At 41.7% G+C, this 24,748-nt stretch overlaps 1 protein-coding gene across 1 annotated transcript; it reads right to left on the reverse strand.

The window, feature by feature from the left end:
• Positions 1-599: 599 nt before the first annotated feature.
• Positions 600-22,083, reverse strand: ARL3 (ADP ribosylation factor like GTPase 3). Its single transcript, XM_056850443.1, has 5 exons — positions 21,886-22,083; positions 19,602-19,718; positions 14,723-14,773; positions 12,397-12,582; positions 600-895 (listed from the first exon to the last, which is right to left on the reverse strand). Exons 1-5 carry the CDS (start codon positions 22,081-22,083, stop codon positions 848-850), a joined length of 600 nt encoding a protein of 199 aa, XP_056706421.1. The 3' UTR covers positions 600-847.
• Positions 22,084-24,748: the final 2,665 nt, after the last annotated feature.

The raw sequence follows: 24,748 nt of genomic DNA on the forward strand, positions 1-24,748 counted from the left end.
AGCCACCAGTCAGCATCCCTGAAAGGGGAAAAGCCTAAAACCTTTGCTAGGTCCTTGCAGTAAGAATTTGAGCACAAATTGGCTGCTGCTGTGATGTTAAGCTCTGTCCTCCCTGACTGAATGCCAAAGAGCTTTTGGTTGCTCCCGCTTAGCCTAAACTCTGGAAATGCTGGTGCCAACCATAAATGCCAAGCTGCATTGCAGCCTGACACTACTTCATCTGAACAAACGGCAGCATGTCAGGGTCCTGCTGCTTCCAACATTCAGACTGTACAGAATTATAATTACAACATATGTGTGGTGGCAGGAAGGGGAGGCATACGGAGGCATCTTGCTACAGCGCACCCCTCTGTGTGTCTTGCCAGCATTATGCGAAGTAACTTACCGTTTTAAAACTGAAGCGCACGTGCTAGGAAAGCACCAGCATATTTGCTGATGAGACAAGCTTTGAATGGTACCAAGCGAGCATCCTGAGTGACTTCATAACTGGTGTGGGCTTCCATGTGGATTGTTATGACCACCCTAACTTTATGGAACCGAGTTGAGGGTTGTTGTTTTTTAAGTAAGACCCAAATCATCTTCTGTTTTTTTTTTTTTCAATTCACTCTCTAGGCAGATGAATATGGAGACCTTTAATACTATTTATGAAAAAGGAGGGGTTCAATTTATGGGTGGGGTGATACTAGAGAATAGGTAAAGTTCCAATTCAAGCAGTAGACTTAGCTGCTGTTCCCATTTCTAACAGCTGTTGCTGCACGCAGATGGAAAAATATTTGGTCAGATGCTAGCAGCCAGCTAGTGCGTTTGGCTCTGGCAGCCCCTCCGATCCCACGCAACTCAGCTGGACTTATTTCTTCTTTGCATTGACGTTTTTGCAGACCCAGTTCATGCCATCCTTCAAAAACAAATGAACAATAGAAGAAAAGGTTAGGTGACAGAGAAGGGGAAGTCTGTGCCTAGATCCAAACAACAATAGAGCCCCCACCACTCCCTAATTCTGTTCTGTTGACACTCTTCTCTTTTCCTCCTTCTACTGGTTCCCCACTCTGATTTATAATTTCGATGGTATATATCATGAGCCAGAAATGTTGGCAACTATAGTCAAGAAAATGGATCAGAATGGCCCATACTTTTTCAGAATTTTAAATCTTGTGGTCAAGTTATCAGGCAGGAAAATTCTCACTTTTTCTAGGTCCCTTTTACCACCATGAGTTCTTCAGCTTTGAACAGAAGAAATACTGGTGACAGGGACCCACGTATCTATAGCTATAGGGTAAATGTTGCTCTCAGAATGGACTACAAATACAAAGGAAGATCAAAGATTCCCGGCTAATTACACTGTGTGTTACCTCAGGTTGTAGCCAGACCAGCATTCTTCTTGCTTCATTAAATTTTTGCTGTTTCTCCCTCGATTGCAGGCTTTTGCATCACACACACGCCCCTATTATAAGGAGCCCCGTGGCACAGAGTGGTAAGCTGCAGTACTGCAGTCAAAAAGCTCTGCTCACAACCTGAGTTCGATCCCGACTGAAGTTGGTTTCAAGTAGCCGGCTCAAGGTTGACTCAGCCTTCCATCCTTCTGAGGTCACTAAAATGAGTACCCAGCTTGCTGGGGGTATAGCGTAGAAGACTAGGGAAGGCAATGGCAAACCACCCCATAAACATAGTCTGCCTAGTAAACGTCGGGATGTGACATCACCCCATGGGTCAGTAATGACCTGGTGCTTGCACAGGGGACTATTACCTTTACCCCCTTATTAAATGACAACGTTGCTCATATACACCCTGATAAATATTATGCGGCTGCCAAAAATGGAGGGGAAAGACTCTGAGAGAATGAAATAGCTTCCACTCAATGAAAGTAACAGAAAGGGGGTGGGTTTGTACAGCTGAAAAGCTTCAGCATTTAACAAAGGGAAGGAGGAGTAAATTGGGTCCATAGTAAAGAAGAAAGGGCGCCATAATGGCCAGAAAGTGAGACAGCTTGGCAACTATGTCCACCCCAATCATTAACCTTTTCAATAAGGGACAAGCTTTTGCATAAAGGGAAAAAATAAAAGCTAGCTGATTTTTTAAAAGTCCATAGTTCTGTGCCAGTAAGAATGAATAATCAGGGCTGTGTACTTGGTTGTGTAAACAGTGGTACCTGTGACAGAACTGGGAGTGCTGATGGTTCAGCTTCCCCTTTTTTAAAACACATGCAGATGGAGCATATGAAAAGATGAGCCCAGACAGTAACTTCCTAGGCAGCTGATTCAGTGTTTATTGTGGAAAATGTTCCTGGAAAAGGTTTGGTTCCCCCACCCATATAATGGTAGCTCAACAGAATTCCATGGCTCTTATAACCTCAAGGCCCCAAGCCTGCTCTCCTCCTACCACCTGAGTTTTTGTTGAGAAATTCTCACTTGTTCTGTATTGCAGTCAAAGTGCAGGGAGTAGATGTTATAGAAAACCATCAGAGTTTTCCAACAGAGGCAGGAAACAGCCATGTCAACCACCTCTGCTCTACTGCACCTTTTAGAAATCTGCTTACAAAGAAAAAAAATGCTTTTTGCAACAATTCCTCTCTTCCCCCGTTGCCTCCGAAGCAATAATCACATTTGCACACATCATGGCATACAAGGCAAGCACTGCCCCTCATTCATTTTGAATGTAGGTTTATTTGCTGAAGCAGAACAGCTGAGACAGCTTAAAGTAATAAATATCTGCTGACACCCCTTTGATATTCAGCACAACAATTCCATAAGCAATACATCCCTGCAAAACAACAGCCAGTTATCCTGTTCCCCAGCATGAAGCCGACCAGAACCTAACATATATAGAGGGATGCAAACACCACCTGATGCCACAAGGGAGCTCAGCCAAAGGGATTCTGGGCTACCTGAACATTATATAGCCGAGGCTCATAAAGCAGAGTTTATGATGGGATTTACCGTGGCTGCACTGACTGTATAACAAGGGCAAAAGAATGACAAGGCACTATGCAAGAGGAAAGGTGAAATCCAAATGGCTTTTCAACTCATATCTAGGTCACTTAACTTTGAAGGCAAGAACTGGTCTCAAAATCATTTTTTCTAGTGCAAGCTGATTCAAAGGGAATTGTGATTGCCTCTCATTAGTATGTGGGGGAAGGTTGAAAATTAACACTCAGGCCATGAAAGGGGGAGCGATAAAGGAAGTCCTTTCCCTGGGACTAAAGAGGATAACAAAAATCTACAGGTAAACCACTTCCTATACTCACTCCAGATAGAGAATAATACACAGTAGCAAAGTTCAATGATGGCAAATGATTTTTTCTCATCAGACAGCTGAAATGCAGAGAATAAATAATAGAATGAATGCTAGTAAAATAACTGGTGGTTCTAAGAAAAGGGAATCTGCTGTTGCAGAAGTGGAAGGAGGAAGAGTTTCAGCAGAGAGTAGGAGGGGACTGGAGAAGAATCAGTAATGTTTTTAATAGATCTTTACAATTTTGTTTTCTTTAATATTGAAAAGAGGCCTACAGGATAAGACCCCGAGTCTATCCAGAATTAGGTTTCCAATGCTGGCAGCCAAATGCCCCCAGAAACCCCACACAGAGGGCACAAATACAAGAGATCTGTCCTGTTATTTGTCCCTAACATCTGATATTCAAAAGTGCGTGGCCTCGGAACTTGGGACATTCCATGAAGCTAATGTGGCTAACAGCTTTTGATATGAGTGATTCTCCAGGAACTTGTCTTTAAAACCATAAAATCCAGTAAGAATGTTACCTATCAATTGCGTGAAGAAGTACTTTCGTAGGTCTGTCCTGAAGGGAGTGCCAGTCAATTTAATGGGGTGACCCTGAATTATAGTATTATGGAAGAGAAAAATTGTCCTTTGCCACATCAATCATAATGTTATAAAACTCCAACAATGCCATCCTTTGAGTAACAAAAAAGCTTTTGAGTGATTTAGCCCTTCCCTCACAGAGATGAAGCTTTGACCCCTTGTTTATTTTGGTTTTCCTTTTCTCCAGCTCAATCATACTGCTGCTGAGATGTGTACAGTGTTCCAAATGCAGCTGTGCCATAGATTTATATCATGGTCTTATGATTCTGGCTGCTTTACTTTCAATTGCTTTCCTTCATTAATATTTTACAATACCAGATTGGTGAGGAACAAGACTGCACTCCTGTCTAGGTTGTTGGAGGAGAAAAAGATTCATCTGGCTTGCACGACTGAGACTCACAGTGCAATCCTAAAGACAGTTACTCCATTCATTTCAATGGGCTTAGATAGAGGACAGTGATGTGCTTTACCTATCTCAGCTAACTCCACTTGGCTTTGTGGTCTTTCATCAACCCTGCAGTAGAGGCTGGGGAGGAGGGATGGCTATCATGCTCCATGAGTCCTTCCCCTTTCACAAACTCCCAATGCAAACTGGACCTTTTTCAGTGTGGTTTCTGGTCAGGCTACAGGACAGAGATAGCACTGGAGGTTTTAGTTGATAATCTCTGTCTAAATGCAGACAACGGCCAAGCTTCTTGGATTTTCCTATTGGATTTATCAGCAGCCTTTGATGCAGTGGATCTTGTTAAAATGTTTGGAGGTAGAATTAGATATCAAGGGATGTGCTTTGGATTGGTTTAAATAATTCCTAACAGATCAGACTCAGAGGGTTGCTGCTGGAGACCAGTTGTCATCAGTGTAGGATTTGTTCTATACAGATCCACCAGGCTTGGGCCTGTTCCCCATGCTATTTAATTGCTATGTAAAGCCCTTAGGAGAAATCATTCATGTTTTTTGAGTTGGCTGTCATTAATATGTTGATGACGTCCAGCTCTGCATTTCTTTATCCAAACTGCGTGGTGATGTGGTAGAAGTCTTGAGTTACTGACTGCTGTGATTAAATGGCTAAGAGTGAACAAGTTGAAATGAATACTGACAAGAAGTAGGTAACGTTGGCTGGGATGGCTGAGGTCTTGAAGGACTTGCTGCTTACACAGCGTGGTGTAATGGTTAAGTGCGGTGGTTTGGAGTGATGGACTCTGATCTGGAGAACCAGGTATGATTCCCCACTCTTCCACATGAGCGGCGCAGGCTAATCTGGTGAACTGGGTTTGTTTCCCCATTCCTACAAACGAAGCCAGCTGGGTGACCTTGGGCTAGTTGCAGCTCTCTCAGCCCTACCTACCTCACAGGGTGTCTGTTGTAGGGAGGGGAAAGTGATTGTAAGCCAATTTGAGTCCTCCTTAAGTGGGGGAGAAAGCTGGCATATAAAAACCAACTCTTCTTCTTCTTCTATATTATTCAGCTAACATTTGCTGTCAGTCTAGGGTTATACTGGACTCAGCTTTATTACTGGAGAAGTGAAGGCAGCTGCAAAAAATGCTTTCTTCCACCTTCATTTAGCCTAGAAGATGGCTCCCTATCTTGACTCAGCTGATTTCACCATGTGGATCCACACCACGGTGACCTCAAGACTAGTCTATTGTAATTCACTCTACATGGGTCTGCCCTTGAAGTAAACTCAAAAACTCCAGTTGATGCATAATGTCACAGCTTGGTTATTATTTGAGCTAGGCAGAGTATGAACATTACACCCATTCTGAAGGCACTCCCTGTGAGTTACTGGGTTCAGTTCAAGGTACTGGTTATCATATTCACAGCCCATCATGACATTGGACCGGCATATCTGCAGGACTGCCTTTCCTGCTATACTCTACTACAACAGCGTTGCTCACCTGAGCTAAGCCTTCTGAAGGTGCCATCCTCCCATGGGTAAGATCCATAGCTGCCCATACACATGCAGTCTCTGTTGTGGCCCCCAACCCACAGAATGGCCTGCCTGAAGCAGTCAGGAAGGGTCCCCCACTTCTGCCATTCCACAGAATGGTATAGGGTATTAAAATAATGGTTCAGGAAGGCACTTTTACAAAGGAAACAGAATTGTAGTCTATTCCATCGTTTATACATCTTACCACACTATTTTCTACTTTTGTAATTCCATGTTTGCATTGTTTATGACACATCACATCCGATACTTTTTTCTTTTTGCATTGTTTCTGATTTTTGTAATCTTAGTCTTATTGCATGGTCTATTGGATATCTCATGGTATTGCTTTACACTGTGTATTTGATGGTATTGCTTTACACTGTGTAATTCACCTTAAATCTTAGCGAGAAAGATAGGTTATAAGTATAGTACACAAATACTTTTAGTACCTCCCCAGTATAAACCACAATCCCTTTCTACATTGCGTCTTGCCTGACTATTTGCTATATGTGCAAACTAAACACAACACCAGCAATCCAACTACGAGCTATAAATATAAAAAGTCACAAAGAAGGTAAGGGGATAGGGTCAATAATATTTTCCAGACCAGCTCCACTTAAATCATTTGCTGAGTTTGGATTAAACAAAACTGAACAGAACAGCCCACTGTGTTGTAAGGTTTCATACAATGTTGCTAGTTTATAAGGACCCGAATAACCCTGATTCAATTATGAGCATTCTGATTTCTACCTAGCCCATCAGTGTGTCAGGATCTGGTGAATAAGAAGGTCCTAAGCACCATGTATAGTAATCAGCATGTCTTGTAATGTGAGATCAGTGTTGTAGTTAAAGCAGGGCAAAGGTACTATATTGAACTAGCTTTCTTCTCCCAAAGGACAGCTGTCAAAGCAGCAGTTTTATCTACCCTAGCTATAATGTTCCAACCAGAACCAATCATAGGTGCAGTTAGTAATGTTACAAATCAGAGAAGAGATGGGGCATTGGCTGGCCTATAGAGGAGAGGCTGGGACTGCAGCAAAAGGCATGTTAGAAACCTGAAACATTCTCTGCTGACAGCTCTGCTTCAACAGCAGCAAAGCCGTGCTTCCCATAGACCCTAAAACAGATGCGTCAGCTGGGAATTCATGCCATAAATTAGAAATCAGGCAAGGTCACAAACCTTGACCCTTAACCCTGCTCTACAGTCCAACGCGGTTTAATTCTTCCACAAAGCATGGGGGCTGCCATCATCAATTAGGTCCAAGGAGTTTAAAAACTGGCTGAGAAAATTTAATCATCTCTTCTGTGCCTACTTCTCCAATCACGATCCTGTCTCTCACACCTGATGGGACTGGCATGCCTGCGCTGCAGCACTGGCCTCTCGGCCCCTACAACATCCAAGAACCTACTATTTTTTAAACAGCATAGCATTCTTCAGTGACCCCCTGCACCTCCTCTGTCGTTAACCATTTATGAATGTTTGTGAACAGGCTTCCTAATAACTGATAAATAACAAAGATTAATGAATAGCAAGATCCACCCACAGAAAGTAGGCTGTGGAGGGAGAAGAGCTGGGGTGGGGGGGAAAGAACTGTAAAAAACAGCCACTGCTATTATATGGAACACTGCAATAAGAGTAGAACAAAATTCGAGTCCACTAGCATCTTAGAGACCAGCAACATTTTCCGGTGTGTAAGCTTTCATGAGTTCAAAGCTCACTTCCATCGGATCCAACAGTTAGAGGAGTACTAATCTGGAAACCTGAAATGCAGACTATTCCCTTTATAATAAATTCCCAGAAACAAAGGAGCTGTGTTAGCCCCCAGCAAGAACAACATATCTAGAATTGCTGTAGATATGCATCTTATTTTTTAGCAAATGACCTGCTGCATTTTGAGCGTTAAAACTCATTTTCTAGGATACTAAAAACAAGAATATACCTCGAGTAATTATTCTCACCGCAATTTTAAACCATGCACACTTAGTACTGTATACACACAATCAGAATATTTTGTTTGTTATAAAACCAACATGTTCATGCTGCTTAATAAAGTTTCTTAGGATTTATAGCCTTTAAATAAAGGGGCATAATTTGCTTATTCTTTAAACCTTTTCACCACCTGTTTTATAACAAAAGAATGTCACAGACAAACCATAGTAAGTAAAAGGAAAAACTTATTCATCAAACAATTCTCTTTAAAAGGAGTATTTTTCTAGTTTAGAATTATCTCCATCCATTTTATATCAAGGAGCCCAGACACAGAAAGCTTTCAGCTTTTATTTTGTTAAAATAATGGTGTGGAATAATTTATTCGTGTCTTAAAAAGCATTCTTTTTTCCCTGTGATTTGTAGTTGAAGGTCTTTTGTTAAAATGGATTTAAAGGACAATAAGCAAAATGTAATCCTTTATTTTAAAAAGAATAACCTTTAAAGAAATAGATTTTAGAAACTCTATTAGACAACAGGAACGTGCCAGGGGTTTTATTATATTTTTGGTTACAATTATTAAAAAGATTTTGGTTGGGTCATTTTCTAAAAAGAAAGCTGGCCTTCTATGTACTTCTGGATATTTCCCTCATATTTCTGCTTTACAATAAGCCCCTAGAGCCAAAAAGGCATCAGGAAAAAAAATCCCATCTTTATTGTGGAAGATCTAGATGTGCCTTGACAATGATTTCAACTGAGCACTGTCAGCTTCAGTTGTCTGTGGTGCTTATTGCTAGGAGGAATGCCACACTGGCTTCACCCTGAAATGCAAAATTACCTGCTAGGCTTGGATATAAGCTTGCTCTAGAAGGGGAAACCATCTTTTCATTTCCCTTTCATCAGATCTGGCACAGAAAAGAGGGAACCAGTTCATCTGTGTGATTTACACCATGCTATGCCTTTCCAGCATCTGAAGTTCTGAAGTGTACTAAGCTCCGTTAAGTTCAGGGACGGGAGCAAATTTTGATCTAGAGTTTTTATTGAAGTAAAGTGCTTTGGCCTGTAAAAAGCACACTGAAACGTTAGGAATCGATGGATAGTTAAGACTATCAATTGAATCGTTTAAAGTTTGCAAAAGACTGGGTACAAATTTAAGTGCAGTAAAAACATATCTCCTCTGTACAGTGCCAGACAGCCTGTCTGGTGTAGCAAAGAGAAAACAAAGCTGCTTCTTTCTCCATGGTGACCATGAGGCTGCTCTAGGGCGGTCCTTGAAGTGGAGGTGATCTCCATGCTTGGGGCCTCTTGATCAGACCCTTTAATAGGCATCTAAAAGGTCACCAGGATTCTAGCAGATTTTCTTCTTAATAGTTTTTTCCTTAAATTCTCCCAAGTCAAATAATAGTAGAATTCTCTAAATGTATATAATTTATTAGCCACAATGTAATCTCATTAACCTTGAAATCCCCAGTTTTAATACTCGGCTCTGCACACTGTAGCATCATCCACTAATTAAAATGACCTTCAAACCACCTCTCCTTTATTTACGGTGCAATCCTGTGCACAGCTACTCCAGTCTAAGCCCATTTAAAACCAGTGAATTTAGACTGGAGTAACTCTGGACAGTATTTCACTATTGATGTCATTATTTATTCTTTTTTGATACTGTGCCCTGGGGCTGTCACAAAACCCACCCCTATTAACTCAGACTCTGCATAGTTCTGTTCTACAGAAAGTCCTTTTTTCCTCTTGAATCCGCTGTTAGTATCTTGCACTTTTATTCCTGACACAGGGCCTCCTGTATAATACCCCTGCATCCCAAGATGGTATTTTTGCTTTACTTCTATAGCCTTCTAGATATTAGATGATGCCTCCATTCTCTGTCACCAGCCTTTGGGTTGGTTCTTTAATGCTAAGAGCCAGGACTGAAACTCTTGATCCTCCTTCATTTTGAAGACAAGGTGTAAAAAAAATGGTGTGTCTATCTCAGCGTCGCTGCACAAATGAATTATTCTTTAAAAACATTTAGAGAATACTGGCATCTGTTCTAAGGTGAATGAATGAGAGGCAGACACTTCCAACCCAGTTTTCAACTAAATTCCCTTGCTATGGTTGGTTTCCAAAAGCAGCCAAATGCTAGAGACATTTTAGACATCTTCCTAACTAGGCTGATGTACCTCAATCCAACAAAGAAGGTTCAGTACGGAAGCAATCTCCCATAGGTATAGTAGATGCACAATGACAGTGTGCTTGAATTATGGGGTGGGGGAAGACAGGACTCTTAATAAAATTCACACGCCTCACCTTCACAATTTGGTCTCCTTGTATTTTCCTAAAAGCAGAATCTAATGGGTTCACCTGGAAGCTAGGGAGCTAGGCCCCCACTCTGTAATTTTTCATTGCATTGGCATCTCCATTCACACTGTAGTGCTTATTCAAACCCCCTTGAACTGGGTGGATCTTCTGATGTCTAAATAGATGTGCATTCTCACCCAGACCCAAAAAAGTCACATGCAGCTAGACGTACATTACCTTGACCTGGATAGCCCAGGCTAGCCCAGTCTCACCAGCTCTTGGAAACTAAGCAGGGTCAAGCCTGTCTGTTGTTGGATGGGAGATCAACAAGGAAGTCTAAGGTTGCTATGCTCACCATAAGGTGGCTGTGACTTGACAGCTTTAAAAAAAAGGACCTAGATTGGAGCCCTATAGTTATGCACCAAACAGAGAAAATGTATTCTAAAAGCAATGTTTCATTCTATTGGTAATCTGTATGACCAGCATAGAATCATACAATTGGAAGGGACCACCAGGGTCATCTAATCCAACCCCCTGCACAATGCAGGAAATTCACAACTACCTCCCCCCCCCACACACACACACCCAGTGACCCCTACTCCACGCCCAGAAGATGGCCAAGATGCCCTCTTGCTGTGTGCTTTCAGTGTCCAATTATCATGGCTATGAAAAGCTGCCCAATCCAAAAGCGGAGCTTCCACAGCCAGATGGAGATTTGAACCTGGGTCCCCCAGACCCTGCTTTGAAGCTCTAAGCATGATACCACACTGACTTTCATAGGGTGGCTGCTGTTGAAGAGTAGCAAGCATCCAGGCCTAGTTGAGTCATGCAAGTTGAGTAGTATCAAGTCACCCAGAGGAGGTTGACAGGGCTAGGGTTGCCAACCTCTAGGTAGGACCTGGATAGCTCCTAGAATTACAACTGTCCTGTAGATTACAGAATTCAGTCCCTCAGGAGAAAATGGCTGCTCTGAAGGGTGGACTCCATGGCACTGTATCTAGCTGAGGCCTTTCTCCTCCCAGATCCTGCTCCCCTCAGACTCCACCACAAAATCTCTAGGATTTTCCCAACCTGGAGCTGGCAACCTAATCAGACCTGGCCCCAATGAGTCCTCCCTCAAAGGACAAAACAGCCCTGGAAGTGGCCCTGCCCTCTCCCCCTGTCTTTCATTGACAGGACTAAGCCTGGAATCTGTGGTTGCCTGGCACTGGCCACTGAGAGAATCTGTTGCTTAAAGCTACAGGAGCTTCATTTATCATTGGGAGGGGTAGCCCCCTCAATGGTTTTTTTTTATATATATTTCAGATTTTTCTGCAAACCTGGGGCGTTGTTCAGGTTTGTAGAAAGATCTGTCTTGCCCGTTTACATCTCCAGTCACTGGATGTAAGTATCCTCCAATCTGTCCAACTTCGCTAACAGTATATAGATTTCCAAGCAAAATGATCACCCAGTTAAAGGGTAGCATGTTGCAAATCATCCAACTAATTGTATATTAAACCTTCTTCCAAAAGAATATACAGTAACAAAATCCCATCAAAATCTAGTTTATCAGGGCAAACTGGGACTATAGGGATAGGCAACCTTGGGTTTTTGTCACATTACAATTTCCAAAACAAAGATACTCATGTTGAGATTTAAACCAGGGACTTTCCCTTTCCGATCTTAACCATCAACTCTGTTCTTCTGCTTCTGCTGACTGGATTTAATGGAAGCCAAAGGCCCAACTCCCTGTAGTTTGTAGCTTTATTATTCCCCGAGATACATTCATGTGACCCTAAATTATAATGTGGATGCACTTGGCCCTGTTTCTTTTTGCTTAGTTTGATCTTCCTCCTCCCTAACAAACAAGAATAAGTGTTCCCACACAAAGCATTTCTCTGAGCACCCTTGAACAGCCTAGAAAGGCTTAGCATGACAGCTGGTCCAAATAGCATGAAACCCATGAAGAAAAACTGGCATTGAGAGAAAAATACACTTGTAGCCAAATACGTTGCAGTTTTCAGGGCCTAATGAGAAGATACGCAATTTGAGTGATAACCTACCAAACAATGAGTTGTATCATTTAATACCTTTTCCTTGAACTGAGGAGGCTTGCACCAGAAGAAGGAGTCTTGCTCTGGTTAAAGCAGCCTCCTTCCAGCAGAGAAAGACTTCTTATTCAGCAGAAGGAAATAACAGGATCCAACCAAATGTCTTTTTGCAGCACAGTTTCCTAAAATAAGGTGTCTGACTCTGTGCATGAGACTGGGTTTAAGGAGGAGGGGAAAGCTCAGAGGGAAGGCTGAACCTCTAAAAGAGGTCTTGGCCTCCCTCCCAAGTTTTTCGTATCTTTTGTTTTACAGTAAATGCACCGTATGCTCTGATATGGAACAATGCACTTCTCATCTGGACCAGTATAAAAGCTATTCGGACAGCATAACTATTTCTTCCTCACCTGCACACCTTCTCCTGTGAGGGCTGAACAAGACTGAATCTGCCAGACTCTGTCACGGATAGTGTGCAAGTTCAGACCCTCTGCGATCTCCGCAGCAGGGGCTGCCGTAAGCAAGTCTTGTTTGTTAGCAAAGATGAGCACAGGAACGCCACTGAGCTTCTCTTCATCTAAAAGCTCCGCTAACTCCTGCAGGACAAAACGGATGTTTCATTTAGAAAATGTGCCTGAAAGCGGATCTTTTTTTCTAATTACTTTTATTTTTCATTCCAACTCTATACATTCAAGTGCTTTATTATTACAGTCCATGACAAGTATATAAATAAAGGAAACATTAATTGCAAAAAAAGGATAAAAGTAATATACACAAATTCATTAATAAACACAGGATACTCCTAATGGATGCCAGCTAAAACTACACATGTCAACGCTATACATTAAAAGTTCTAATAAGTATGGAGGTACAGCAAAATAAACAAGTAGTCTATACGATCAAAGCCATAGTTTAAAAATGAATTATTCTAGTTATACATTATAGGAGACTTTCATTTACTGAGAGCTAGCCAGCTGCCTTCAAGGCAACAGTTCTGTGCCTTGCCAGTCCCCACCCCACTTTGGGGACCAGCACTAATGACACAGCAAAAATAGCATATGCTGGCACAGTTATAACTTGACTTGCCAGCACAGTGGAGCAGCCCTTGAAAACAGGTGGTGTTATCCTACATATGCTTCAAATTCAAGAGGAATGCTAGCGGCAAGTTTTGAACTTTGATCCAGTTTAATCAACAGTAATTCATGGATGGGACCGCACTTGATGGAATCTCTTTCCAGAAACAAAACTCATTTTCATAAAAGGCAGCTGTTGTGGCTACTAAAAAGAATGGCTGAGCGTCTCTGTGTCATGAATTCATACACTTGTCATTTGTTGGCAATGTCGATTAATGCACTTGGGATTAGATGGCTTAAGAAAATAGGAAATAGAACCTGCCAACCTCATTCTATGACTAAATACACCCTAAGAAAAACATAGCACTGGAAGGCCTGATGTTTACATTTAGTGGTCAGATGTCTGGGACACAACTTTCCCCAGTCCTACACCTGCAATTTCAGGTACCAAAAAGAAATAGCACCAAGTACAAAATGGTGATTTGCAAGTCATGTACATATGATGATGAAAAACCTTTATATGTATTTTTTTCTTTATATGTATTTTTTGCAGTATACTGCCACCTCATTATAGAATCATAGAGTTGGAAGGGGTCATCTAGTCCAACCCCCTGCACAATGCAGGAAATTCTGAACTACCTCCCCCCCACACCCCCACTGACCCATACTTCATGCCCAGAAGATGGCCAAGGTGCCCCCCCTCATGATATGCCTAAGGTTACCGAATCAGCATTGCTGACAGATGGCAATCTAGCCTCTTCTTAAAAACCTCCAGGGAAGGAGAGCTTACCACCTCCCGAGGAAGCCTGTTCCACTGAGGAACAGCTCTAACTGTTAGAAAATTCTTCCTAATGTCTAGACGGAAACTCTTTTGATTTAATTTCAACCCGTTGGTTCTGGTCCGACCTTCTGGAGCAACAGAAAACAACTCAGCACCATTCTCTCTATGACACCCCTTCAAGTACTTTAACATTATCTTTAAATAATCTTTACTGGATTTTGTGCACTAGCTACTATATTCTTGTATGTTTCATAATTCCCTCTGATCTGGATGACAGTAGCCAGATACTTTGGCTATTTATTTATTAGGATTGTTCTCTTCAAGAAGGTCTACTAAGAATCTACTAAGCAGGTCTACTAAGCAGGTCTACTCAGAATCTTATTGAAGTTTACTGAATAGGGCTGTCGCCCATAAAAGTGCTCTTAGGATTGTGCTCTAAGTGTACTGGCATACTACCTCAAACCATTGCTGAATTCAGCCTGAAGATCTTGGATTAAGTTTGCCCAATTATTGAGAGAATTGCATCATTAGTCAGATTTTCACCCAACTTGGACTGACATACTGGAAAACCCTTTGTACTTCTTAAAATTGTTTGCAAGAAATAATCTATTTAGGATTTCATTGCAAATGTATACAGAGTAAGCAATAAGGTTTCTTTGCATCATACTCAGGGAAAGCTGAAAAGGCCCTTGAAGAGTTTTCATTGCAAATTTGGTCTTCATGAATAAATCTGGTAGAAAATTATTATTTAATGGAAGAAGGACCTTGGCTTGTTTCTTAAAAGGCAAACAATAATATGAGTTCTGCCTCATATATTTGACAACACTCTATGAATTTACTGAAGAAAGCGTGTGTGTTTTCCCCAAGTAGCACATTATTTACCTGACCGGTTTCTTCGAATCTCTTTCTATCTGCACTATCAATGACATAAATCTACAAAGGAAACAGGAAAAAGAGTTAAAATATGAAACTGAAATACAGTGCTATCTCCTAGAAACAAATAGAAATACCAAGCCTTAACACTGACACTCCCATTTATTTGGTAAATCAACATGTCTGCACTCAAAGAAGGCTGGTTAGGATCAGGATTCCAATCCCCTTTTAATTAAATACAAAAAGTACAAAATATTTGTTCATTGATATGTTTTCCCTGAAAAAGGCTGTTATCCTCTGATAGAGAGAAGCTGCAACTTGCTAAAATTAGACAGAGATTTGGGAATGAATACAGAAAACCATTTATCAAGTGTTAACTTACCCTGGTGTGCCTGTAATCACACTTGGCAAACTAGTCATTTTCTGCAAACAAGTGATGAAGAATTTTTACCACCCTTTTATACTTCATCAGAAGGAGAAGCAAGGGAGTGGTAAAATTATCTTCACTGCTTAGCATAGCATGACAAATGGTCATCTTACCAAGAGAGATCCCATGATCAGTAAATGGTCTCGGTTCCACCTTTTGATAGTGTTGAGCATGGAACCTGAGCTTTTCTACTTCTTGGTACAATGGAAAACTAAAAGTCTCATGCGGACAACATTGTGTGCCAGTGGAGTATCTTCTTGAACACATGAACACATGAAGCTGCCTTATACTGAATCAGACCCTAGGTCCATCAAAGTAAGTATTGTCTACTCAGATAGGCAGCGGCTCTCCAAGGTCTCAGGCAGGGGACTTTCCTAGACCCTTTAACTGGAGATGCCGGGGATTGAACCTGGGACCTTCTGCATGCCAAGCAGATGCTCTACCAATGAGCCATAGCCCCTCCCCTCTTATAGTTATATATTAAAATATGTATGTCACTTTTACATTTTAGTATTTCTTCACAGCAAATTATTATCAAACGATACTGAGAACCATAATAAAATAAACTATCAACACTATGTTTATTAACAGAAACACAACCACAGAGTGGCAGAACTATACAGGACAGACAAACAGCTTTGTATCAACCAAATGTCAAAGAAGGCCTCCAAATGGTGTTTAAATTCAGTCTTATGATGGCAGGCACCATTTCACTGATGGGCATGAATGCCAGCATTCTCCAATCAAGTAATGCAATTTCTGTCAAAAGGGTCATGATCCATTCCATTCACTTGCACGAGAAACAATCTGGCATGGGAAGGATACGCTGAAGAAAGTGGTGGGCCTAGTTGCTATACTGCAGCTCTGGCTGCTGGTCTTCTGCCCACTCAAGTAATGAACCACCCTGCCTCTTCTTTCCAGGCCCTCCTGCCATATGTCCCTCTGTGGGGTGAGTGCAGAATTTGCTGACCCCCATCCCTTTACAATGTAACTGTCAAAAATTCAACACCGTAAAGAGAAACAGATCCTACAAGTCCAGTAAACTGAGCCTATATGATAGCTACCCAGTGATTTCACATTGTACACTATCCAGTGAAGTTTGTTTAACTAAAAACCAGAACTCTACAGTGCAATCCTTGGCAGAGTTGCACCCTTCTAAACCCAATCACTTCAATAGAGTTAGAAGGGAGTAATTCTGCTTTGGACTGCACTGAAAACAGACTGTGTAATCCTTTTGGATTTGCTCTAGCCATCAGGCTTAACCAGTCTGATCTTCTGGAGGCACAGAACTGGTTAGGGGACCAAATTGGGCTTATCGTCCCAAAGACAACACTTGTGGTAATGTGGTATTTCTGTTACTATGATGAAATACTGGTTTAAGTTCTCAACAGGCATAGGTGCACTTGCTGAACCACCCATTTCTGCAGTACCTGGCAGCTCCATAATGACCTAATAATCTAAGCTTAACTTGTGAGAATAGTCTCACTCGCAATTTATGGCAACCCCACAATGTACGACACTGAACCAACCAAGATAGGCACAGGCTAAGTGCCTTCTTCCAATATCTAGAGGGCTTCATGCCAAAAAGCTGCAGGTGTCTGTCTGAATATGCAATCATCCAAATATACACACCTTTATTTGACTGCGCATAGCTTCCAAATAGCACAGGTGTGGGTAACTGGAGTACCTACCATTCAAGCACACCTGCATGTTTATGAATGTGCAATCACTTCATGTGTTAAAATATGCTTGGAGGGGCCTCTCACTTGTGTAATACTCTTCAGCCTGGAGGAAATGAAGGCATTTTGGCTAGCATGCAATGTGCTTATAAGAGTCCCTTCGAGGCATACCAAGCTGGTGTGGTCTCTGTTTCCCAGTTTTGCCTTCAAATTATTATTACAAATGGTGGGTCAGGAGGGAGACTGTGTCAAACTGATGTCTGAGATAAACAGGCTACAGAAGAAGTCTAGAGAACTGACCATAGAAACAGGTGAGAAAATGGGTGCAAGTCCTAAAACTAATTGTATGTGCATTTCCCTACTCGGTGTATACAAATGTCAAGAGGCTGGATCTGAAAATCACGTTTGGACAGGGATCTTTCCTGGCTCCCCCTTTCCCCAGCAGCCCACGAAGATATCCAAAAATCTGATTCTCTCTTCTGTTGATGGGAGCCTCTTGCAACAGAGGAAACTCCACCACTGCATTAAAGGAACAGGACTGCAACTACACTATATTAGATCTGTTGTAGCAGCTGCCAGTGCAAAACGGTATAGGATTACTCTGCTTCCTGCATAGGGTATCTTTGCTTCCTGCAACTATTCCTTAGCCTTGGCTCTTAATTGCAGTATGGGTATACAAGGCATTTTGAAGTTTTACCTAAGTATATAGCATTCTGGAATTAAGCAATTTGAATGCTGCTTCACATGTTCATTTTTTAAAAGATTTTACAGAGTCCACATTACAAAGCTGTGTCATATATGTGCAAAAAAGTATTTCTGAAGTGCATATGTCTTGTGTTGCTTTGTGTAGGGGCTGTATTTTGTAGGGCTGTTTCCTAGGAAACAGACTATCAGCATCACTGCCCCCTTCTCTTAATTTAATAATCAGCATTGATCAAATTAGCTTCCACACTAGCTCTTTTCACTAGAATAAGTGTAATTTGTTCATTTGTTTATTACAGAGAATGCAGACAGTTTTTGCCAAAACTTTTCATTCCATAGTTTTCCTTGTAGGCATCCTGTCTTTTTTTACACACCTGGATTGTGGAGCTTTTTCTGCATTTTTAAAAAACACAACTGCAGTATCAGCCTTTCAGATGTGGACTGGTTAAGCACAAGAGATTCATCTGCCACAGAAATGATTTGTCAGGCAGCTGGTGACATAGCTTCTTTCACTGACTATTTTCTCTCATGACTGAAATTGGCATGACCAGTTCCACTTCTAGAAAATTAAATAGTAGTATTAAGTGCAAAAGCCTGTTGTCCAGACATGCCCTCAGCAAATAATAGAAATAACTCCCACGTCCTCCTCAGAACAACAGAAGCACAAGGAAAGGAGTGGAGGGGTGCTCCAGAGGAAAAGGGTTGCCACCCCATCCTCTTTCCCTTTAGTCTAGCAGTAGGTCTCTACAACCTGAGCCCATGCAGTTGTACAAACCTGCCTGCCTCCCTTCTCTTGCTCATTCACTCTCTGCCTCCAGGCAGAAAAGCCAGCGGCACCCTCAAATATGCCCTGGAGAGGAGAGAGACAGGCAGGAGTTGGGAAGAAAGAGTCTTAGGACAGAGCAATAAAGCAGACCTGGAACTGGGATGGGGAGAGGAGGGTTAGAACCACTGATGAACTGTGGGAACTGTGGAACAGAAGCAGCAGTGCATGCCTGAGAAGTGCACTTCACATTTGTTCGGCCAAAGGGAGCTTTATTTTGGTTTTGCACTGAAGAGTAAATATGGTAATGAAAATTAAATAAGCAGCATTACTATTTTTGCTTAGGATTGCCAAAGCTGATACCTTTCCCAGAAGGAAAAGGACTGAGAGATTGTAGTAGGGGAATAACAGGATGACGGCTTTCACGGTCAGAGTTCATTGGTTCTTGTGGGTTATCAGGGCTGTGTAACCGTGGTCTTGGTATTTTCTTTCCTGACGTTTCGCCAGCAGCTGTGGTAGGCATCTTCAGAGGAGTAACACTGAAGGAGAGACAGTGTTACTCCTCTGAAGATGCCTGCCACAGCTGCTGGCGAAATGTCAGGAAAGAAAATACCAAGACCACGGTTACACAGCCTGGATAACCCACAAGAACCAGGATGATCTTTCTGGTTTTTAAGTCTCCAGCCACCATTGCCAAAATCCTTTACAAAACCATAACAGCTAGAACATAAAATGAAAACTTAATTTCTCAGGATTCTAATAAAGCCACCAGATTCTGCACTGACTGTACAGTTCAGCACACCTAAAACTGGATGACCTTCTATATTAGATAGTAAAATCAAAATCCTGAATTATAGCCAGAAACCAAACTTCTGTGGCGGTTGGTAAATGGTATCTGCAAACGATGTCAATGACAAACGAGCCCCATAAAACTGGGGTCCTCAGTCTACAGTGTGGCTGTACTTTAGTGGCACCTTTTTCTGTGTGTTTGGCAGAGCAGAGCGGAGAGAAAAGGATCTGAGCGTCATGACCCAACCTTGTAATTTTGGCGGTGCTTCTCAGGCCAAAACACTGAGCTATTTTAAAGGAGTGGCTACACCAAACACTATCACATAGCATACAGTTGAAAGACCAGTTAAAAATAAATGTTTCTGCAGATTTCATAATTCACATATGCACAGTGGATTTGCAAAAGTGTGCACGCTGGCTGGCTGCTGTAAAACAAAGAGCTTTGATCATGATTAAGAATGCTGCATTACTTAACTATTAAAGTCAATGTGCTATTTAAAGCAGCACTCTGCACTGGCCCATACTTACCAGGATATCGGTATTTTCAAAATAATTCCTCCAGTAAGGTCTGATCTTCCTCTGTCCCCCAATGTCCCATACATTCAGCTTGAATCCTTGTGACTGCACGCTTTTAATGTTAAAACCCTGCAGCAAAGAAAGCGATAAAGCACAGCTAGTGTTAACCTGATGGCTGGCCCCTGATTCACAAGCACACACCATTCACAGCTTATATATCACGTCTGGAAACCCTAACAAGATAAGGGCCTGTGCTGCTATTCAGATGGATTGCTGTGGGCAAGGTGAGGGATACAACAGCCTTGCACGGATCAGGGTCTGCTTCTGTCAAAGCTATAAAGATGTATGTTGCAGCTCATAACAAGGAAGGAGGGTGTAGTGGGAGGTGAAGGAACAATGTAGATAAGGAGAAAGCACAAGGCTGCAAGAAGCGAGATTCAGCGCTTGAAAGCGGAGCCTAGTGAGCAGATTAACGAGAAGCAGAAGTCTATATGTGAGTTGATATGAGAACGCTAGAAGCAACAGCTGCACTTCTGAAGGGCCCATTTCATCAATTAAAGCTCCAAATGAACGGGGTGTGTAACTGGAAAAACAGGATGTGGTGTGGGCTGGCAACGAACTGCCATACAATACAGGGGATTGGCTCTACGCTTGGAATCTGAGGGTGGGCTTTTGCTCTGGGGCGTCGGAGTATCTGAAACGCAATGTGCTCTGTCTAGAGCTGAAGGAAGGAGAGCCAGCCTTATACAATCTCTAGCACCACCCACTGGCCAGCTCTTGGATGGTGCCAGTTGGGCGTCTATCAAGACAAACTGCAATACTGGAAAAAATCTTTGTACGTTGATGTGTGTAAAGAGGACTGAAGGCTGCTTAATGTTTCACTTTTAATGCACACACATTATACAGTTCAGAAATATACTGTGGTGAACTGCAACTGATCTTAGCTCATCAGTTGGGTGTTTGCAGCCTCAATGAGGTTTAAAATATATAAAATATACAAATATATCTCTATCATACAGAGATAATATTCTTCAAGTATACAAATTAGGTCTACAACATGTACTTGATAGTATCATAATCTGTAAAGCAGTACAAGGTACAATTCACAGGAGTCTCAGAAATGTGGGCATGCCATTGCTAGAACAAAAATTATATTGGCATATGGAATCTTGTTTCATGGAGCTATTTTCATACACTCCCTGACTACAGAGATGCCTGGCCAGAGTGAAAGCAATGAAACCAGCATTTGTTTTCCATTGTTTTATTTATTTAATATTCAATTTATACCCCGCCCTCCCTGGCACCGCTGGGCTTGGGGCGGCTTCCAACAATAAGTACAATAAATACAGAACACATAAATAAACAGTATTTAAAACATACAATAAATGCTTAAAACTAACCCCCTCGTTAATAGAGATGCCGCCCTCTCTCCATGACAGGCTCTTATGGAATGTTCTGGCTAAGGAGGTTTGCCAAATGTTAATCAGAAGGGCCATTCACCTCCAAGGCCCACCGGCCCAAGCCAGAGGAGATGCCGACAAACGAGGGTGGAAGAGGAATGGGAAAAGGGAAGGGAAAAAAATAGGGAAGATAGGAAAAGGGAAGGGGAAGAGGGGAGAGGAAAAGGACAAAGGGGCAGGGAGGCCAGCCAATCCATATAACCATCGCTGTCCTCAACCATAGGATGTGGGGTTAGGGGTGATTTTAATGGTTTTAAAATGTGATTTTATTGTGTATGGTTTAATTTGTTAGCCACCTTGGTGGCCCTTGTGAGTACAGAAAGGTGGGATACAAATTTTGTAAAATCAAAACAAATTGTTGAGGGAAACCAGGATTTGAGTGATTTTCTGCAAGCCAAATCCTGGTTTCACAAACAAGTCATAGTTAAAATAAACCATGACTTTGTGTAATGTCTGAATCAAGCCTACGATTTGTTCTCTTTTGTCTAAGCCAGGATTAAACCATGGCTTCCTATCTTGGTTTGGAAGGAAGAGAATAAACCAAATCTTTGTGATTCAGGCATAACCAGTAACTGTAGTTTGCCATGAAAGCAGAACCAATTAATCTCTGAGGAAGGACAGAGGAAGAGAGAGAGTGCACTGGCTCAAGGATCCCCCAGTCTCATTCCCATTGTGACAAACTTCCACTATGCAGATGGGAACGCAAACCTGGATGGAACTGTGTGACACTGATAGATGATTCTATTTGTAGCCTCTGTTCTTTTCTCCCAAACATCAAGATTTAGCAATGGACTTGGACATTCAATGGCTTACGAACCAAACATATCCTTCCTTACCTGTGTTGGAGTGATGTGGGTGATATCTTCTGATGCTAGCTGTTTCAAAAGGGTGGTTTTGCCCGCATTATCCAGTCCCAGGAGGAGGATTCTTACCTCCTGATCTGGTGCACTCTTCAATTTACGCAGTATTGACAGCAAACCCTGCATCAGCCAAAAAGATGGGGAGAGGTTCCTTGCTAAGTACAGTGGTAGCATCACTATAACTGTTTAGTATTTATAAAAGCACCTCAAATATATTATGTGCTATATGAATCATATGCACAGATCTGGGCCTGTAGGTTCACAAACAAAAGAAGGGGAAATTGGGAGAAGGGGAAAAATGTTGTACTCACAGGATAAGACAAAAGGAAGCAAAATAATGAAAGCAAAATCTAGTCAATCATTAATTTAGCGTGTGTATGTGTGTGTGTGTGTAGAAAATCAAGAAAGAAAAATCAAGTAGAAAATTAAGAAAGAAATGTAACAGATGAGTGTAAAACAATTTCTTAAAGCTGGACAAAGAGGTCATCTGAATATCTAAGGAGGGAGAGTTCCATGCAAAAGGGGTCACAAACACACAGAAAAGAGGTTCAGTAGGAAAATTAGTATTTGATGAACAGAAGGGTCAAAGAAGAGAAAACAGTGAAAGCACTGAAAAAGGGCATGAAGAGACACCAAGGTTAAAAATTTTTTAAATTTAATACAGAACAATAGTGGAAGCCAGTGAAGAGAAACATATCATTGTATTTTATTTACGGAGTGCCTAAAATTACTAGGTGCTGTAACAATTTTAAAAGACTATTCCCAGACCTAAAGCTTACAAGCAACCAACATATTAAGAATGGTAAGGAGGGATATAAAAATGGAGAGGAAAGCAAACAAAAAGAAATATAGAATGATTCTGAAGTAAAAACTGGAAGAGCATAAAATGTATTAAAACATAAGGTAGAACAAGCGGGTTTCTGGAAAGAAAGAGAACATAAAAGATGGCTATTAAGAAGGAAGAGAATTCCAAGCAGAAGAGGAAGTCAGAGAAAAAGACTGCAGGTGACAGTGCTGCGAAAACTGAAGGCCACACCAGACCAGCAGACTGAGTAGAGCAAAAAGAATGAGAGGACACATAAAGAGAAATCAAGGGAGAGAAATCAGAAACAGCAAGATCCCAAAGAATCTTAAATGGAGCAAAACACAGTAGGCATAATGGATATAGGCAGGAAAAGACAGCCAATGAATTCAAAACAGAGGTGACATGTGACTAGGGTTGCCAACCTCCAGATACTAGCTGGAGATCTCCTGCTATTACAACTGATCTCCAGCCGATAGAGATCAGTTCACCTGGAGAAAATAGCCGCTTTGGCAATTGGACTCTATGGCATTGAAGTCCCTCCCCAAACCCCGCTCTCCTCAGGCTCCACCCCAAAAACCTCCCACTGCTGGCGAAGAGGGACCTGGCAACCCTATATGTGATCAGAATAATGCGACAAGAACAAAACTGAGAACTGAAGGAAGATGAGAAAATGGGATCTCAAGAAGAAAAGCATCAGCATAATCAAGACAAGAAACAACCAAGACCTAAATGAAAGCCCTAGCTACTTCAAACAAAAGAAACGGTCTATCACTGCAATACTGATTTTTAAAAAGCACCTGGTCTTGGCAAAGGAGTTAATGTGTACGTGCCCAAGAGGAAGGATGCAGGAAAAGTGACGAATTCAGTTTGGCTCGTGTTCAACTTCAAAATGCAACTTGGCAGAAGGGCCCATCAAAAAGCCTTTCCTGAAAGTTGTGAGACCCTCCGGAAAAATGTGGGATGCAGTGCAGGGGTTGCAGCAGAAAGAGGAATTGGCTGAAATCACCTGCCCCATCTCTTTCACAAGTTGAAGAAGAGCTTAACCAAAGGATCCTGCCCTAAGGGCTCCCAACTCCTGTACTTCATATCATGCCATTTCTGCAGGTTCCCCAAGCCACATTGTTGGCTTTTTATGGGGTGTAGAGGGCTGGTGAAAGTGGCAAAAACTTCCACAAAATTGTTATATTTGAGGTTTTTTGGATCCAGCCTACAGAGGTGTGACATGATTGAAGTGTGAGGAAAGAAAAATTGTGCAAAGGAGTTAAGAACGGAGATAACAGGCTTCAGTTGAGTCAGAAAGATTGGGAAGCAAAACATTACAATAATCAATATGCGGAATGAAAGTCTGATTAAGGGGTTTAGTAGAACTGGTAGACAAGAAAGGATGGCTTTTAGAAGTGTCGTACAGAGGGAACCAACAAACTTTTGCCAGAGATCTGAGGTAGGCTGAGGAAAAAAGGAGAAAGATGAAAAAGAGTACAAGCTCTTAATGTGATTTTCCATGCATGGGATCCATTCAAAGTCTCTTTTGTTAATCCACAAACTATGCTAGAGGGCCATATATGTCAAGGTCCTCAGATTTATACCTTCTTTTCATTTTTCTAGTTTGAAGGACATCTTTCTAACTCATGCAGCTCCCCCTGCTGTTAGGAACCACTATGAATGCCAGCATCAACACATGGAAAAACCATGGAGCCACATCATTGACATCAACATTTCAAGATCTGAAAGCGTACAGAATTTCAGCCAAGCTGCTAAATGAGCCAGACAAACCCCACTTATATAAAACCCTGTAATCCATATCACCCTCTCATCTTGACTCTTAGTTACTACAAGCCACAGCACGAATTCCTTACCTAGTAATGATTTTGATTGTCCAAAGCCCTTTGTATTTATCTTGTGAACCATTCTGGGCAAATGAGACATTCACATATCAGCATTTTCTGGATTTAGCTCTTGCAAACATCCCAATTCTCTGCATTGTGCGATTAAGAAAAGTTCAGCAGATTTCAGACCCTTGAGCTGAGAATCCTT

The sequence above is a fragment of the Euleptes europaea genome, chromosome 5 (genome assembly GCF_029931775.1).
Source record: "Euleptes europaea isolate rEulEur1 chromosome 5, rEulEur1.hap1, whole genome shotgun sequence".
In the NCBI taxonomy this organism is placed as follows: Eukaryota; Metazoa; Chordata; class Lepidosauria; order Squamata; family Sphaerodactylidae; genus Euleptes; species Euleptes europaea.